Source organism: Polypterus senegalus, chromosome 12, assembly GCF_016835505.1.
Source record: "Polypterus senegalus isolate Bchr_013 chromosome 12, ASM1683550v1, whole genome shotgun sequence".
Classification (NCBI taxonomy): domain Eukaryota; kingdom Metazoa; phylum Chordata; class Cladistia; order Polypteriformes; family Polypteridae; genus Polypterus; species Polypterus senegalus.
This window is the reverse complement of record NC_053165.1, coordinates 93,179,765-93,196,912: the sequence shown is the minus strand read 5'-3', so window position 1 is coordinate 93,196,912 and position 17,148 is coordinate 93,179,765. Positions and strand designations below refer to the sequence as shown.

At 41.8% G+C, this 17,148-nt stretch overlaps 2 protein-coding genes across 7 annotated transcripts in view; one reads left to right on the top strand and one right to left on the bottom strand.

The window, feature by feature from the left end:
- LOC120540501 (nuclear receptor subfamily 5 group A member 2-like) overlaps nucleotides 1–17,148 on the bottom strand; it is a 112,095-nt gene that overhangs the window by 45,355 nt on the left and 49,592 nt on the right. The gene's annotated exons all lie outside the window — the stretch shown is intronic.
- Nucleotides 1–17,148, top strand: part of LOC120541374 (probable DNA double-strand break repair Rad50 ATPase) — a 67,152-nt gene that overhangs the window by 45,214 nt on the left and 4,790 nt on the right. For 5 of the 6 annotated variants that reach the window (XM_039772936.1, XM_039772934.1, XM_039772935.1 and 2 more), the window contains one exon: nucleotides 9,009–9,405. The exons of the other annotated variant lie outside the window; for it this stretch is intronic. In XM_039772936.1, coding sequence (XP_039628870.1) covers nucleotides 9,364–9,405 — 42 coding nt within the window. In that variant the 5' untranslated portion in view covers nucleotides 9,009–9,363. The remainder of the gene's footprint in view (nucleotides 1–9,008; nucleotides 9,406–17,148) is intronic. 6 annotated transcript variants of the gene reach the window in all.

Here is a 17,148-nt window from a genome sequence, read left to right as displayed (position 1 = left end):
ATTCGTGACACCAGACTCATTCTTGAATGTTCTGTCACATGTCATTTTTTATTCAGTTACCCTGTGCTGACAATGTTTCACGTAGATGTTAATCACCAATTATGTTAGTTAGTTTCAGAACTAATCCTGAAAGAAAATATATGCCAGAATTAAATTTCCTGAGTTACAAAAACATCTCACTTCACATTTATAGAACTCTAGAATACTCCACAGGAAACGCAAAATAGAACAGTAAGTCATCATCTATTGTACATTAACAGTGCAGCTTCTACAATCACTGGGGCCTATCCATGCAAGTCTGTAACCGACCAATCATGTGGCAGCAGCACAATGCATAAAATCATGCAAGTACAGGTCAGTTGCTTCAGTTAATGTTCACACCGAACACCAGAATGGGGACAAATAGAAGTAATCAAAGAAATTTTTGGTTGTTGGTGCCAGATGGGCTGGTTTAAGTGTTTCTGTAACTGCCGATCTCCTGGGATTTTCACACAAGACAATTTGTAGAGTTTACTCAAAACGGTGTGAAAAACAAAAAAACCCACCAGTGAGTGGCGGTTCTGTGAATGGAAACACTGCCTTGAGGATGACAGAGGTCAGAGGAGAATGGTCAGCCTAGCATGACCTGACAGAACAGCTGTGGTAACCCAACCACTCTACACATCTGTGGGGAGCAGAAAAGCTTTTTCCAATGCTCAACACTTTGAACCTTGAGGTGGATGAGCTACAACAGCAGAAGACCATGTCAGGTTCCACTTCTGTCAGCCAAGAACAGGAAGCTGAGGTTGCAGTGGGCACAGGTCCACCAAAACTGGACGACTGAAGACAGGAACAATGAAACCTGGTCTGATTAGGCGCACAGAAAGTTGGGTCAGTCACGATTGGGCACCAATGCCTTGTGTCAAGCTGATTGTGGTGGTAGTGGTGGTGTAACGGTGTCGGGAATGTTTTCTTGGCACATTTTGGGCTTGGCCTGCAGAACACATGATGCCTGTGACGGGATTGCAGCGTCATCATGGAGGCTTCTCACCCCAACCGTGGACTGTTTATCCTCATCCCGTTAGAGAGGTGCTACAGGAGCCTTCGATCTCATGCCAGCGGGCTCTGGAACAGCTTCTTTCATAACATCCTCACCATTTTGAACTCTCAACTCTTGCCACTCGACAGAAAACCTTTCTAAATATCAATAACTTCTGACTGCACTCTATGTATATTTTCACTGCTTTACATGTATCTGTTCAGTTTAGAAAAATATTTCATGCTTCACCCCCTGCTCGCTTCGCTCGCCAACCCCTGTGTTTGGTTCATCAGATATACAATTTTAATTTTTTTTTTCTTTGGAATTGTTTCAATTTCATTATTTGCACTTTTACTTTAAAGCTTCATTAAAAACAATATTTTTTGGAGACATATTGTGTCTGCCCGTGAGCGAATATTGTTTCTGTTTCCCTAATAAATCTAATGTTTGTCCCTGTGATTTATTGATTGTCATAGCAAAAGCTATTCTCACCGTAAATATTTTAATACGAATGGCATATCACGATCTCCTTTGGTGTGCAATGTTATTCGTGGAATATATACATTACCTTTCTTTTTGCCTGTTAAAATTTGCATCGCTTCCCCGTGATCATAAATATACACCTGACAGAATTGAAATTCAACTTGTCGTTGCTTTAACTGTTGCGGGACCACAGATTCTCATAGCGTATGGTCCATTATTGTGTAAATCCACGTTTTGTGCATAAGAATGATGCGAATGCGAAAAGAATCTACTCTTTGTCTTTTATTTCTGACCTCGATTTGTCCTGCTCTTTTTTCAATTACACCTGGTTCTGATGATTAATCATTTTTTGTTTTCCGGCAATGCAATCTTTTCTATCTTTTCTTTGATACTGTAGCGACTGACATGATATTTTTACTTGAACAATCGCTGACTTCGTAACCCCAAACACAACTTTCTAGCACCTTCTCCAATCCCTCATCCCCCGTGTCTCAAAACCCCCTTACCGCTATCAGTCCTCCATGCTCTACTCCGCCCTCCCTCAATCGGACCGAACAGTCACTTAAAACCAAAAAGGCCTCAACCTGGCTGGGATGCTGCAAAACTTTCAAATTTTACTGCTCTCATATTCTCTACCTTTCTCTGCATGTGTATCGCGCCATCGTTTGTTTGAGCCTTTTGAATTCCACTGCTTTCATAATCTCTTATCTGCCTTTTTTTCTCCCCAACACCTTTGGGTCTCTATTCTTTGTATTGTCCTTCTACGCTTTATATATGTTCAGAGCACAGGATCTGTGTGCACTACGTGCTTTTACTCGACTGGCTGTTTTTTTGGTGCATGTGCTCTTATACAGTATTATATCATTTGTGAGTAGGGAGTGTCTTGTGAGAATCTCATGTTCCACGTCCCCGCGTGACGGTCCTGGGACAGTCTCTTGGCACCAAGTCTCATGTTTACGGTCCCCGCGAGACGCTCCGTGGCAAGTCTCTTTTGTCTCGTGGGTCTTTTAAATGTCTACTGAGAACGTCCGAGAAGATCACGTATCGTCGCCTTGCTTTTGCCTTCTAGGATTTTTTTTTATAATACAGAAATATCTGTATTTATTCATATTCTGTATCGGTATTTACTGATCAATATTCCTATCTATATACTCTTCCTTGTATACACTACTACCTGCAAATTCAAATATCATATACATACAGTATATTGTCATTTGTATGCTTCTTGTGGAAGAATAATTTTAGGGTAGCATAGTTTTCATCTTAAAGATATAGCATAAAGGATTAATGAATGTCAGAAACCTTTGCAGGCATTTCAGGAGATCAGATAAAGGTCATGTGAACAACAAAATGTACTGAAAGACGACTAAGAAATCAGCAGACGTCCTGTAAAACAACCAGAATGGACAGTTTCAAGGGTGGTGGCTCAGCTCAAATGTATAAGAAGAAGCTGACTTTAATATAATAATAGAATCATTTGGGTGTAAACCAACGAACCAACCAGAGAAAAATGTATGCATGTAAATGCAAAATGTAAATTGAATAGTTTATAAACTGAAGCTCTATTCTTTGTTTCTCTGATCATTCTGACCACACTGTTCTGGAGTGCTTTTGAAGAATTCTCCCTCTAATGCATTTTGCCGAGAAGTAATTAAAAGATACCATGAACAGCTTCTCTCCTGCCTGATTACTGATTTGTCCTGTTAGAGGATGTTTCTTTCTTTAATGAGACTAGGGCAACTAATCTTGTCCTATTGCACAGCCCATCACTCAGACTTAAATTGCTCAAAAATATTACGATACATCCTTCTTTCAACAGTAATTCGGCCGGTGGAAGACTGGACGGTGTTAACGGTTGTAGGTATTCTTCGTGATATTGTAAGTTGATGTTTTCATCACGATCACCACCAACTGTTGCAGCAGTCTATTGATACACATTTAACCAACTTGCCATGTACCGATCGACAATTTTCACGTTAATTTATTTCTCGGTGCTAGGATTGCCAGTGTACTCATTTCTTGAAATTCTTCAATAAGATTTGGACATAATACGTCTTCTTTATTGGGAACTTAAAGTGAGGAAAATGTAAAAATTTATAAGGAACTGTGTCTGACAAAAGCATTCACACGAATGAGAGGTGAGAGGACCGTGTGCGTGGTTGAATATGGTTGAGAGGAGGGCAGGACTTGGAGAAATCTGTTGGCAATAGTCTCGCCTCGTCTCAAGATTTTCTTTTATAGTAGAGAGATGTTAACTTTCTACCACATTCCTTATTGCACCCACTGTCTATTGCACCTTACTCTACTACTTGCACTTTCTGGTGACATGCTAAACTGCATTTTGTTGTACCTGTTCAATGACAATAAAGTTGACTGTAATCTAATAAACCTCTTTAACTCTTTGAGGGCTGAATATTTTTTCCAGTTTTCTGAAAAGCACACAAAGCAATGGCTTCTCACATAAATCAATACAAAACGTCTCTTGCTGCATGCCGTGGCTGCTGTCATTACACATTCGGCGTCTGTGGTAGCAGCGGCTACATGGGGGCAGCTCAATGACCAGCAGGAATACACATCAGGCCTGGCTGTCGTCGCACAGCAGTAGCAGTCAGAGAGTGATGCAATCTGGTTTGTACCTCTTGTCATCATAAGCGGCAGTCCTCCCAGGTGAACGTTGGCATAGGTGCATTAGCTACATGAATATGTTCAGCACCACGATCAGCTGATGCTGGACCCTCACTTTCGTGCTTGATCTCCAGATGACTTACATCAAAAAACGACAACTCGAGAGTCTGACTCAGCGATATGATTCACTTTGGTCTTCCGTCAGATGTCGATACCATTTGAGGGGTTGTTTGCTCTCCACCACTCATGCACGCGCAGAAAATCTCGGTCAAATCAACAAAGCTAACTTTAAAGTGAGCCGAACTAAAACATAACGGTGAGTTTTGTCACAGTTTACAGCTGATTATCGTCCTCTACCACTGAATTTCGACAAAAGTCGATATCCGCCCTGAAAGAGTTAAGTAAACCAGTCGATCAGCACACCCACCCACCGCCATGCCCAGCAGCTTCCCCGTAGCCTTATATCAATTGCTGGAGAATCAGACCAACCCATTGCTGTAAGTACAGTGTGAATGTGAATGGTCTGCTACTGACTCCTGATTTTGTTTCTATTACAGGGGAGGGTGGGCTATTAAGCCTAAATTAACAACTAAAACAGGACCTTTTGTGGTGGGGACCACCTGCCCCACAGTGCATTTTTACCTTCATTCACTCTTTCCATAAATTGCCAGCAAGCTGAAGAGATTCTGCTTAGAGGCCAACACCGTTAGGGACCATCAGCCATAAGGAGTAATGCCAACTGGATTATTCTGGTTTAATTAAAACAGGATTTGATTGGTTTGGCTCTAGACTTAAAACAAAAAGACAAAAGTTTACAAAAATGAGCCCGTCGCCTGCAGCCACTACCCGTTTAACTCCTACATCATTTGCTTTATTGCCTTGTCACACAACAAGATGTTAAAGCATTAAATCCTCCGCTGAGAGCTGCTGTTCACATTTAACATTCATCCATCCATCCATCTTTCTGTTTTCAAATCGGCTTGTCAGGTTCAGAGTGGCAGGAACCGGAGCCCATCCTGGCAACTTTAGGTGTAGAAAGAAACAGGCCTGGGCAGGAAGCTCCTCACGCCTCTCACACACCCACGTTCACATTTACATTGACAGCTTTCTAAGAACCAGTTCTGGGACCCCCTGAGTCAGGGCACAGCCCAGTCATGGCACACCAGTCCATCAGAGGGCCCACTAACACCCACGCTCAGTTGTATAGCAGGTAGAGGTAATTAAGCACCTTGAGCACTATATAAATATATTGTGTTATTATTATTATTGCTATTATTGTCAAGTGGCCACAGAGCGTATACGGAAGTACACCATATTTAAATACCAGTTAAGACCCTAGCAGTCATAACGTGCTCTAGAGGGGTTCTAAAGTGAGTTTTAAAGAATTCACCCCAAGTGTTTGACTTCAACTGTATGTTGCAGGGGTGTCCACTAATTTCAAAGAATTACCCAGGGCAGGGGACATGGACCTGATGAGGAGATGATTTTATTGCTTGCTTGCCCAATGAAAGGACAGATCTATAGAATTACAGAGCTGACCAGGACACAGGGCCATCTTAACAGCATTATAGGCCCCCGGGAAAAACAGTGCACTGGGGTCCTTACCTACACAACCACTCACAGGAATAAAAATGTAATTACAGTTGTACTTGAAAGATTGTGAACCCTTTAGAATTTTCTATATTTCTGCATAAATATGACCTAAAACATCATCAGAGTTTCACTCAAGTCCTAAAAGTAGATAAAGAGAAACCAGTTAAACAAATGAGACACAAATATTATACTTGGTCATTTATTTATTGAGGAAAATGATCGAATATTACATATTTGTGAGTGGTGAAAGTATGTGAACCTTTGCTTTCAGTATCTGGTGTGACCTCCCTTTGCATCAATAACTGCAACTAAACGTTTCCGGTAACTTCTGATCATTCCTGCACACCAGCTTGGAGGAATTTTAGCCCATTCCTCCATACAGAACAGCTTCAACTCTGGGATGTTGGTGGGTTTCCTCACATGAACTGCTCGCTTCAGGTCTTTCCACAACATTTCGATTGGATTAAGGTCAGGACTTTGACTTGGCCAATCCAAAACATTCACTTTATTCTTCTTTAACCATTCTTTGGTAGAACGACTTGTGTGCTTAGGGTCGTTGTCTTGCTGCATGACCCACCTTCTCTTGAGATTCAGTTCATGGACAGATGTCTTGACATTTTCCTTTAGAATTCTCTGATATCATTCAGAATTCATTGTTCCATTAATGAAGGCAAGCCGTCCTGGCCCAGATTCAAACCATGATACTACCACCACTATGTTTCACAGATGGGATGAGGTTCTTATGCTGGAATGCAGTGTTTTCCTTTCTCCAAACATAACGGTTTTCATTCAAACCAAAAAGTTCTATTTTGGTCTCATCCGTCCACAAAACATTCTTCCAGTAGCCTTCTGGTTTGTCCACGTGATCTTTAGCAGACTGCAGATGAGCAGCAATGTTTTTTTTGGAGAGCAGTGGCTTTCTCCTTGCAACCCTGCCATGCACACCATTGTTGTTCGGTGTTCTCCTGATGGTGGACTCATGAACATGAACATTAGCCAACGTGAGAGAGGCCTTCAGTTGCTTAGAAGTTACCCTGGGGTCCTTTGTGACCTCGCCCACTGTTACACGCCTTGCTCTTGGAGTGATCTTTGTTGGTCGACCACTCCTGGGGATGGTAACAATGGTCTTGAATTTCCTCCATTTGTAGACAATCTGTCTGACTGTGGATTGGTGGAGTCCAAACTCTTTAGAGATGATTTGGTACTCCTGATGGTGGACTCATGAACATGAACCTTAGCCAATGTGAGAGAGGCCTTCAGTTGCTTAGAAGTCACCCTGTGGTCCTTTGTGACCTCGCCCACTGTTACACGCCTTGCTCTTGGAGTGATCTTTGTTGGTCGACCACTCCTGGGGAGGGTAACAATGGTCTTGAATTTCCTCCATTTGTACACAATCTGTCTGACTGTGGATTGGTGGAGTCCAAACTCTTTAGAGATGATTTGGTAACCTTTTCCAGCCTGATGAGCATCAACAACTCTTTTTGTGAGGGCCTCAGAAATCTCCTTTGTTGGTGCCATGATACACTTCCACAAACATGTGTTGTGAAGAGCAGACTTTGATAGATCCTGTTCTTTAAATACCACAGGGTGCCCACTCACAGCTGATTGTCATCCCATTGATTGAAAACACTGGACTCGAATTTCACCTTCAAACGAACTGCTAATCCTAGAGGTTCACATACTTTTGCCACTCACAAATATGGAATATTCAATCATTTTCCTTAATAAATAAATGACCAAGTATAATATTTGTGTCTCATTTGTTTAACTGGTTTCTCTTTATCTACTTTTAGGACTTGAGTGAAAATCTGATGATGTTTTAGGTCACATTTATGCAGAAATCTCGAAAATTCTAAAGGGTTCACAAACTTTCAAGCACCACTGTAGGCTATATAATTAAACATATATTTATTGTAATATTGGTACTTTGAACAAAATCAGTGATTAAACATTAAAAAACATGCTGTACAGCAAAGATTAATCAACACAAAAGTTTGAACAATATAACACGAGCCTTGAAAAACAAAAATTTCAAAATATAAATGATAGTCAATTGGTAAACCATACAGACGGAGATGGCACAGCATAAAATTACTATGAATTCTTTATTATTAATCAAGTGTTCAGCAAAAACATTTGCGAAATTTCTTTGCAGGTTGTAGTGACCTTAACATATAAACTTTTATGTGATGTGGTGCGTGAGACCCGTACACATATAGGCACGGGAGGTTGCAGAAGTGACCGTGATATTAAGTCAGAGGTGAATGCCAATGTCCACTTGTAACACAATAACAAATATTCGTAGTTTAGTATAGTATAGTATCTGTTTATTGACAGCAAGTCACGACATACATAGATTAGCATGGGGTCACCTGGCGACTGCCCAGTGTGTCCACATGCTAAGTTAAGACGGCCCTGGACCAGGAGAAGAGATATGAAAAAAAAAAATACTTATTGTAGAGGATATGCAATTAATGAATGTAATGAATATTCATTTTATGTTTCGAAGGAAACATCATGAAGGTTGTTGTTCATTTCTCCCTACACAATCTGACAGCCTGTTGTGGAAATTCTGGATTGCTCGATGTAACATGTCAAGACGAATGCCAGCGATTTCCTCTTCAGTCCTCATTTTTAGTTCAGCAATGGTTGCGGGACGTGTGCGGTACACTTGGCTTTTAAGATGTCCCCACAGAAAAAAGATCTGGGGATCTTGTTGCGTGAAATGATGCGCCTTCCAAACAATCGTCGAATAGCTGCCATCAATTGTTGGGCAGTATGTGAAGTGGCTCCTCCTGGGGACTTCTCTTTTAAGGCTGAACTGGTTTCTTCGTAATTACGCACCCATGTTGTAATCGCATGAGAAGACGGGACACGATCATGAAGTCCTAACTGGTAATGACGCCGAAATTCCCTTTGCGGCAGCAGTCACACTATCACCACTCTTGTAAAAGGCCTTCCCAGTGAACACTCATTGCGCACCACTCCACTGCTTCATTACAACTAATGGCAAGGGGTTCTAAACGAGATCACGTTGATTCCAAACTACCGCCGACACCACAGGGTCGCCAACACCTAGTTCCAAAATGTCCCGTTTCCCTGCACCACCCTGTACAAGCTAAAAGATCGTAACCAAGAATCTATCCTATGTTATGTTTATCTAAACGCTAAACCAAAATCCAAAGTCAAAGCCCCAAAAAGGTTCTAACTATCACAATGGTGTCAGGCTAACTGTAATCTGCATTGTCTCTTGCTTTCCTTTCACACGCCTGCTGTCATTGCATTTCAGACGCTGGCCTGTTTCCTGGATACCTTCTCAAATAAAGTTGAAAACCTTCAAAATGTCAACCTGGACCTTCTCGAGCAAGTAAAAGACCACATGCAGAGCTCGGACAGGAAGGAGAAACAGAACATGATGGCAATAAGAGAAGTCCAGAGGAACCTCTTGAAACTGCGCCACCGGCTGAACATGCTGGAACTGGAGAATGATGAGGAGGATGAGTTGGACAATCGAAAAGCCAAAGAACATGGGCTAAATACCAGGCATCACAAATCCAGCAAAGGGCGAAACTTGAAAAGCTGGCGGCCGGCATGGATGAAGAAGACGTCAAAAAGCCCAATGAAAGAGAAAGACATGGAAGGAGATGGCAAGAAAAGAACTTCCAGGGAACAGACATCTGAGGAAGGTAGGAAGCACTTGTGAGAAGCAGAGCAGAGGAAGTGCATGGTGGAATTGAGGGGTGTGAATGCATGTGGCGTTGAGGTTATGAGGCTTTGAAGAACAAAAAAGGGGAAAAACATGGGCGCTTAACCATGGAATATATAAATATTGGTTTGGAGCAACGAGAGAAAAGTGCAATTAGTGTGTAAAATAATAAGCAGGGTGGCTGGATATCATGGCCAGCCGTTACACTAGTAGAGTGAGTGCTGTCCAGAGTGGAGGCAGAACCTCAATATTTTTCCCAGTTGATTCTGTGGTTTGTCAGCGGTGTGTTCTGTTCAGTACTGGCATGGACTGGGTGTTGGGCAGGGTCGTGGGGTCCAGTGGCTGTGGGGCATCTATTGGTGAAAAAAGATTCACTGATCTTGACTTTACCAATGATGCTGTGATCTTCACAAAGTAAATGGAGGTTCTGATCAGGGTCCTTGAGAGACCAAGTGAGGGGTCTGAGTGTCTGGCCTTGTGAGGGTCCTGATAAAAACCAACAGCCAGGCCGTTTCATGACCTCTTGGGCACAGCAGTTTGTCTGCCTGTGGAGAGAGTGTCGACCTCATCTAGAGGTTTACTTATCTTGACGCTTGCCATCTTGGTAGTCTGGCTTTCCTGTGGGGGTCGATTGAGAGGGACCTGCAGAGACTCACTTGCCAAATTACTTTTAGGCACTCCCTCCGACCCTGTTGTCCTTATCAATGACATAACACTAATATTACATTCCTTTGTCGAAGTTACAAATAAAGACGTAGAAAATATTTATCAACTTGTATATGAAATTTGACACCACAACACCGGTTCTCATTCAAGGGTTCAAGAAACGGAGTACAAAAGTTGATTCAGTTGCTTCCCACTGACGTCATGCTGAACGCCAAGGGCCCCCCTCGACAGTCTGTCTCACCCTTTTGATATTATCTTGTGTTTTGACAGTTCTCAGCGGTCCAACAAACATGTCCTTCACACTATCAGTAGATTCAAAATGATTAAAACACTTTTAAATTGTGTTAAAAGAAGGGAGTTAGTCCTCGCCAAGGCATGTTAAACTTGATATTTTTTTTTTTTTTGCACGTTTGTTTCAAATTTGGATTCAAAGTATTGTACAGCGGGCATCCAATGAGGCTCCGAGCTGTTGCCCAAGGACACTGAAATTGCATTTTGCGGACAATGCTGCCACGGAGTATATTGTATGGCAGGGGCTCTCAAAGTCGGTCCTGGGGGCCCACTGTGGCTTCATGGTTTTGTTCCAAGCAGCTTCATAATCCGTGAAAACTGATAACACTGATCTCAATTAATAAGCTGGTATTTTTTTCTCTTTTCTCTTATGGACTGCTATATCTGCCTCAATTTTCTCCACCTTGCATTTTTTAACTTGCACTGTTTTTTTTTTATTGCTCTTTAATTTAATATTGTTTTTTATCAGTATGCTGCTGCTGGAGTATGTGAATTTCCCCTTGGGGATTAATAAAGTATCTATCTATCTATCTATCTATCTTTCCATCCTACATTCAGAAAGGCACAGCAGCATGATTTTTACATGTATAGAAATATCTCCATTTTTGCTCTAGACTTCATTCTATTTTCCCTTTCTCTGTGCAGTTTTCCCCTCCATTTGTATCTTAATGATGACAATTAAAAACGAGCAGAGCAGACAGCCAGGCAAACAACACTGAATCATGAAAGGCTGCAACTACTTTAGCGTCAGACCCACTAATTAGAAAATAATGGACTAATTAAACAATTAGAACACCTGGAAAGTTGAATGAAAATCAAGATGAAAATATTGTTAAAAAGAAAAGAAAAACATTATTCCCATAATTCCCTGCTTAGTACATTTTAATCTATACATATAAAGGAGAGTTGGGATCCGAGAGACTGTGTGTGTGTGTTTGCGGAGAGATGGAGAGTTAAGGCGGGTGGGGGAGTCACGTGATCATCTCCCCTCCCATTCACTTCATTTCGCTCCGAGGTGAGCTTCGCAGCTGACGCGGTCTTGCAGTTCTTTTTCCTTAGTGTTCAGTCCTCTCTCCTTTACTGATTTACTGTTTACTAGACGCAGTACTTACTGAATAGTATTTTTTCCTTTAGTGTTTCTTAGTGTTTAGGACAAACCAAAAATGTTGTATATAAAGAAGCTCTATAAGTCGCATGTAGATACATAATTATTCCAACTACAGCGACTGCAGAGAAGCGCACGTGGTCTGCTAGTATACATATATTGTTTTTTTACCAAACTTAGTTTTACAATTTCAATATTGTTCCCTAATCGCAGAATCTCAGAAAATAAGAGTTCACTTAATTAGCCCAGGAGTCCAATAAAAACCTGCAGCCACAGTGGGTCCCCAGGAGCGACTTTGAGCACCTCTGCTGTACGGAACTCCACCATGCTGACTCACCAGTCAAAGCACTCCGAAAACCATCACGGCCCTGTTCCTCACCAGTTATGTTCATTTTGACTTTTCAAGCTAGCGCCACAGTCTTTTGACCTCACAAGCTGCGCCATTGCCTCCCCACTCCACCTTCCTTATACGTGTCATCTGTCTCAGTTTGCCTGATTCAAATTTAAATGTTGGAATTGTGGGAAATATCTATATATATAATTCACTAAGGCAAGACAACCATGGAAAGCACGCCGGAAGGGGCGTGGATTCACTAAGCCGCCGACAAGTGAGACACCTATGGCGCACGCAGGAAGGAGTCACGCCCACCAACTCCGAGACCATTGGATACGACGACAACTCGCAGGGCCATGCCCACCAACTCGGACGCGACGACACAGAACAAATGGCGTCATTTATATTCGTCTGTCGTGGAGGTCACATGCAGTGCAGGTCAGGGTAATGTCATGTGCATGTCATGCACCTCCGAGCTACGTTGACTGTTCATAGAAGCATGTTTCTCGCGGAGGTGAATCGCCATATTCAGCGTGTGAAACGGTTTGCGAGGGGTATACCATAGGATCCTTAAAACAATCCTTTACAACTGAGGTTAAAGCACAATGAAGGTAAGCAGTTTTTAAAAACCAACTTTTCGGTTACGATGCACGACCGCGTGCACCATAGCAAACTGTTTTACACGCTACAGACAGCTATTCTCATCCGCGACAAACATGCGTCTTCTTAGATGCTCCTGCAGGAACACGGAAGACGTTTTCCTGCCCACCAACACTCCTTTTTCACCGGCCGGCGTCTACCCTCGCTCTCTAGGCATTCACACTGCCTGCCCATTTGCCCGGACGCGAAAACTCACCGACCACCCAGTTAGTCCCTTTGGTCTGTGGTAAGAGTCCACATGCACGTCTGAGCCACGCGGCGTTTGTTATGCCGCGGGTTCACTATTGTGTTGTATGTTGCTCTCTCCAGAGTTCCATCTTTTCATTCACTTACAGTTGTATTCTCACACCAACCCATTTTAGACATTTGTGTTTTTCTAGAAGTGTTTAGCATTGAATAAATAATTATGCATGAGATTGAGCGTGTGTCTACCCAGCACAGAGAGGCGTGCGTAAGCCGTTGAACTCCATTCGGGCTGCAAACTGTGAAATTCCCACTAAGTGTGACTCATACGCTCCCACTGGTTACGTCCCTACCCTTTGTGCACACCCCCCTCCTACCGTGGTCGGGTATCTTGGTGGATTATATATAGAATAGCAGCCAAAACCGAGGGGTCTCCCATGGGGTCCTTAAAACATTCCTTTACAACTGAGGTTGAAACACAATGAAGTAAGCAGTCTTTAAAAACCGAGTTTTCGGTTCGACGCACGACCGTGCACCATAGCAAACTGTTTTACACGCTACATACAGCAATTCGCATCCGCGACAAACATGCGTCTTCTTCGATGCTCCTGCACTTTGTACACACCCCCCTCCAACCTCGCTACTACCGTGGTCGGGTGTCTTGGTGGATTATATATAGAAAGGCAGCCAAAACCGCACAGAGCAATGAAAAGTCTAGAGTTCCATCTTTTCATTCACTTTCTGTTGTATCCTCAAACCCTCCCTTTTTAGACAACTGTGTCTTTCCAGAAGTGTTCAACCATCAATAAATAATTACGAGGCGTTTGTTATGCCGCGGGTTCACTATTGTGCTGTATTTTGCTCTCTCCAGAGTTCCATCTTTTCATTCGCTTACTGTTGTAGTCTCACACAACCGTGTCTTTCCAGAAGTGTTTAGCATTCAATAAATAATTATGCATGACATTGAGCGTGTGTCTACCCGGCGCAGAGAGGCGTGGGTAAGCCGTTGAACCCCATTTGGGTTGCAAACCGTGGAATTCCCACTAAGTGCGACTCATACGCTCCCACTGGTTGCGTCCCAACCCTTTGTACACACGCCCCTCCCACTTCGCTACTACCGTGGTCGGGTGTCTTGGTGGATTATATTTAGAAAAGCAGCCAAAACCACACAGAGCAATGAAAAGTCTACGTCAGTACATCTGGACTGTGTAAAGACGACGTCTCAAGTGACAAGTTGAAGGTGGGCACATGAGCGTGTAGCGCATACTAAACGAGAAATCAGCAGACTAGCATGATGGACGGAGCTGAATGGATGTCCTTCTCCTCTCCTCCCGTTCCACACTCCGCGCCGTGCACCCCATCCCTCCGTCTGGCAAGAGAAGGTGCGATGGCGGTCCGCCAGTTTTCAGTCACGGACGATTGTGTGTTGGTTCGTTCCGTGCATTGTTATAATGTTGCTTTTCTTGCTGATTTGTTACATTACCGATATTTCAAATGTTAATTTTCTCCCTGTACTTAAAAATCATTTAAAAAGCGGCCTGATTATGCGAGGTATGGTACGCCGCGGGTTGGCTAGTTAATTATATTTGCGTATCATAGAAAGGAAAGCTCCCTATGATGCATTAACGGCGTTGTTCAGAAGCTACCTCTCAGATCGCATGCCACCGCAATCAATAGCAGGCTAACTAGAGGGGAAATGTGTCACGTGCCACAGAACAAACTCGGCTAATGGGTCAGGTGGCGACTCGTCACAATGTCTGCGGATCACAGTCCATAGTTGAACAAACTGAGTGTAACGCATTCAAGTGTTAGGAACGGGGAACAAAAAGCATTTCGATAGAGACGCAGTAATGTGGGCTTCTACCTCACATCCCCTGAGACCGCGAGATTCGAATCCTGGCCTTTGCTAAATTTAAATAAACTTCGCCAAGTTCTCCCGTCCGACTGTTCTTAGGACGCGTCTTCAACCCTATAACGTGCTATTTTAGTGAATTGGTGACCTCTACTCCAAACTGGCCTGATATGCACAAGAGTGTCGAGAGCCGCCGCTGGGGCGAAAGAAAGAAAGAAAGATTACTTATTTACTTTCATGTTTTATTAGTATCAGAAGAATAGAAAAACAGTTACAGGTTAATATTGCATATTAATATTTCTTTTTTTTGTGTGTGAAAAAATAATAGCAACTAGAAAATTTGAACTAAAAATATTTCTAAATATCACATTTCAGTTTGTCATTTCTAAAAGTAATTAACAAATAAAATTAATAAATCACAAATTACTAATTTTGTGTGTGAAAAAATAATAGTAACTAGAATATATGAACTCAAAAATATTATTAAATTATAAATACGAGATTTCAGTTTGTTATTTATAGAATTAAATAACTAAAATAAAATTAATAACAATCACAAATTACTAACTATATTGAATCAAATACATAAAGTAAGTAATGTAATAAATATAAATAGAATCAAATCAGTGCCAAAAATGACACTCAGCAGCACAGCCACGCCACAAAATAGCAATACGAGTCTTTTCATTACAACTCATAAAATAGTTATATTTGGAAATTATTTCATTTTATATGGGCGATATTGAAGAGGTAAAGACGATTAAAAGAGAACGTTAAATTAGTGATATTGGTTCAGAAATGACAAATAATGAACAATAAGCCTCTTGTGCATTCTTAAAAGACATTTTATTAGAATAAAGAACAGTATTTTGTGGACCTATCCAAATCCTTAGGAATCACAGGCCCGCGGACTCTTAACTCCCTCACTTTCCTCAGGCCCGGACTAGCAATGGCCGATTGTTCTTTTCTGAACGACTCTTGAGTGAATCACATGAGTCGATTCGTGAGCATAAGCGAGTCGATTGAGCAGCATGGGAAGCTAAAGTGCATGCATGCACTGTGTGATGTTGTCAGCCTCTTTCATTTTACTGACACCAGAAGATGTGTAAAGCGCATGTATAAGAACCATCCATGGGAATCATGAATCTCGAATCTGTGAACGAGCCACTGGGGGTTACTGTAGATTATCTGGTATGTCAAAGTCACTAGTGTGAATAAAAATGTCCTATGCCTTATAGTTTTCGAGTTGTAGGGATGAAAATTAAAGTCGTTTCTGTGATCCCGAATCATAAGGGAAGGGACCCCCCCCCTTGTTACGAGCTGCAAAATTTTCATTCATTTGTGATTCTTTGTCTTATTTTAATGGAATATCTTAATTGTGTTATCTTGCTTTGTCTACGGAAACAGGACAGTGATATATGAATCATCAAGTAATATACATAATTATAAATTAATACAAATTGATATTTATATGTTTATACACAAACACTTATCAAAATAATACATAGATTGTTAAATTATATACTTGTGGTGTCATCAGATAGGAACTCAGACACCTCAGGTCCTCCCATACTCTTAAGTGAATCGAGGGAATTAAATGTGTCAAATGAATCAATTCACAAAAACTAATAAAGAATCGAATCAGTAAAGGAAATCGGAACGCCCAGCACTATCCTGGATTTGCGCATGCGTATTCACTCCAGACAAGCGCGCGCTCTGGTCTCTTCCCTGGCTTGGGTTATTCGAAATTGAGCATCCAGTAGGTGAATGAATGGTATGATAAGAGCCATAAAGATGTATATGCATATGTTAATTTATGTGGCATGCATCATTTCACTTATTTTTAAATACATTTCTGCTAGCTGTTTGTCTTGTTACTAAGCAATGCTTTGTGTTACTTGGACTTCCGTTGCGTATTTTACGCTTTAATCGCGATACTCGCCTTGACATTGCAGCTAGCTGTCTGTGTTATACGCTTGCAGCCAAGAACGATTCCCGGATTTCAGTCTTAATTGAACTCCATTTTCATTTATCTCTAAAGCTAAAACTCGGTATCTGTTTAGCTGATGACTATAAAGTCGTCCGGTGTATATGCGATCAGCGACGGACTAGCATCACGTCCAACAACTTTTCCAACTTTGTGATCGCGTTGCATGGCTACTCGCAGTTCATAAATACAGGGCGGAAAAAACATAAAACATTCGAAAAGTATCGATGATGCGTTATCATTATACCTAAAATAGTTCCACTTGTAGTTAACATTTGAAAAGCAGATCGCAGCGATCAACGACGGAACCGGTTACGTCATCCTCTTCCGGTGATTGCACGTTTCTCCATTTAAAATAAATTCCTAGTCACAGTCAGGAGACAGCCCGCATGCGCAATCTGCTAACGTTTAAACAGCAAAATACTAAATATTTTTAAAACGATAGACATCTGTTATTTTTCGGAAATTCAGTTCTTCATAATGAGACGCACGAACATCGCGTCCACTGAAATTTTCTTCATCATGGAGGGGTTCGAATTTGGAGGAAATCGTAATCGGCTGCAGTTTCGTGCTGCTTTCCGTCCCTAAGCGACGCAAAAAGGCGATTTATCGACAAAATTGCCAAAAAATGTTTGTTTTAATTGT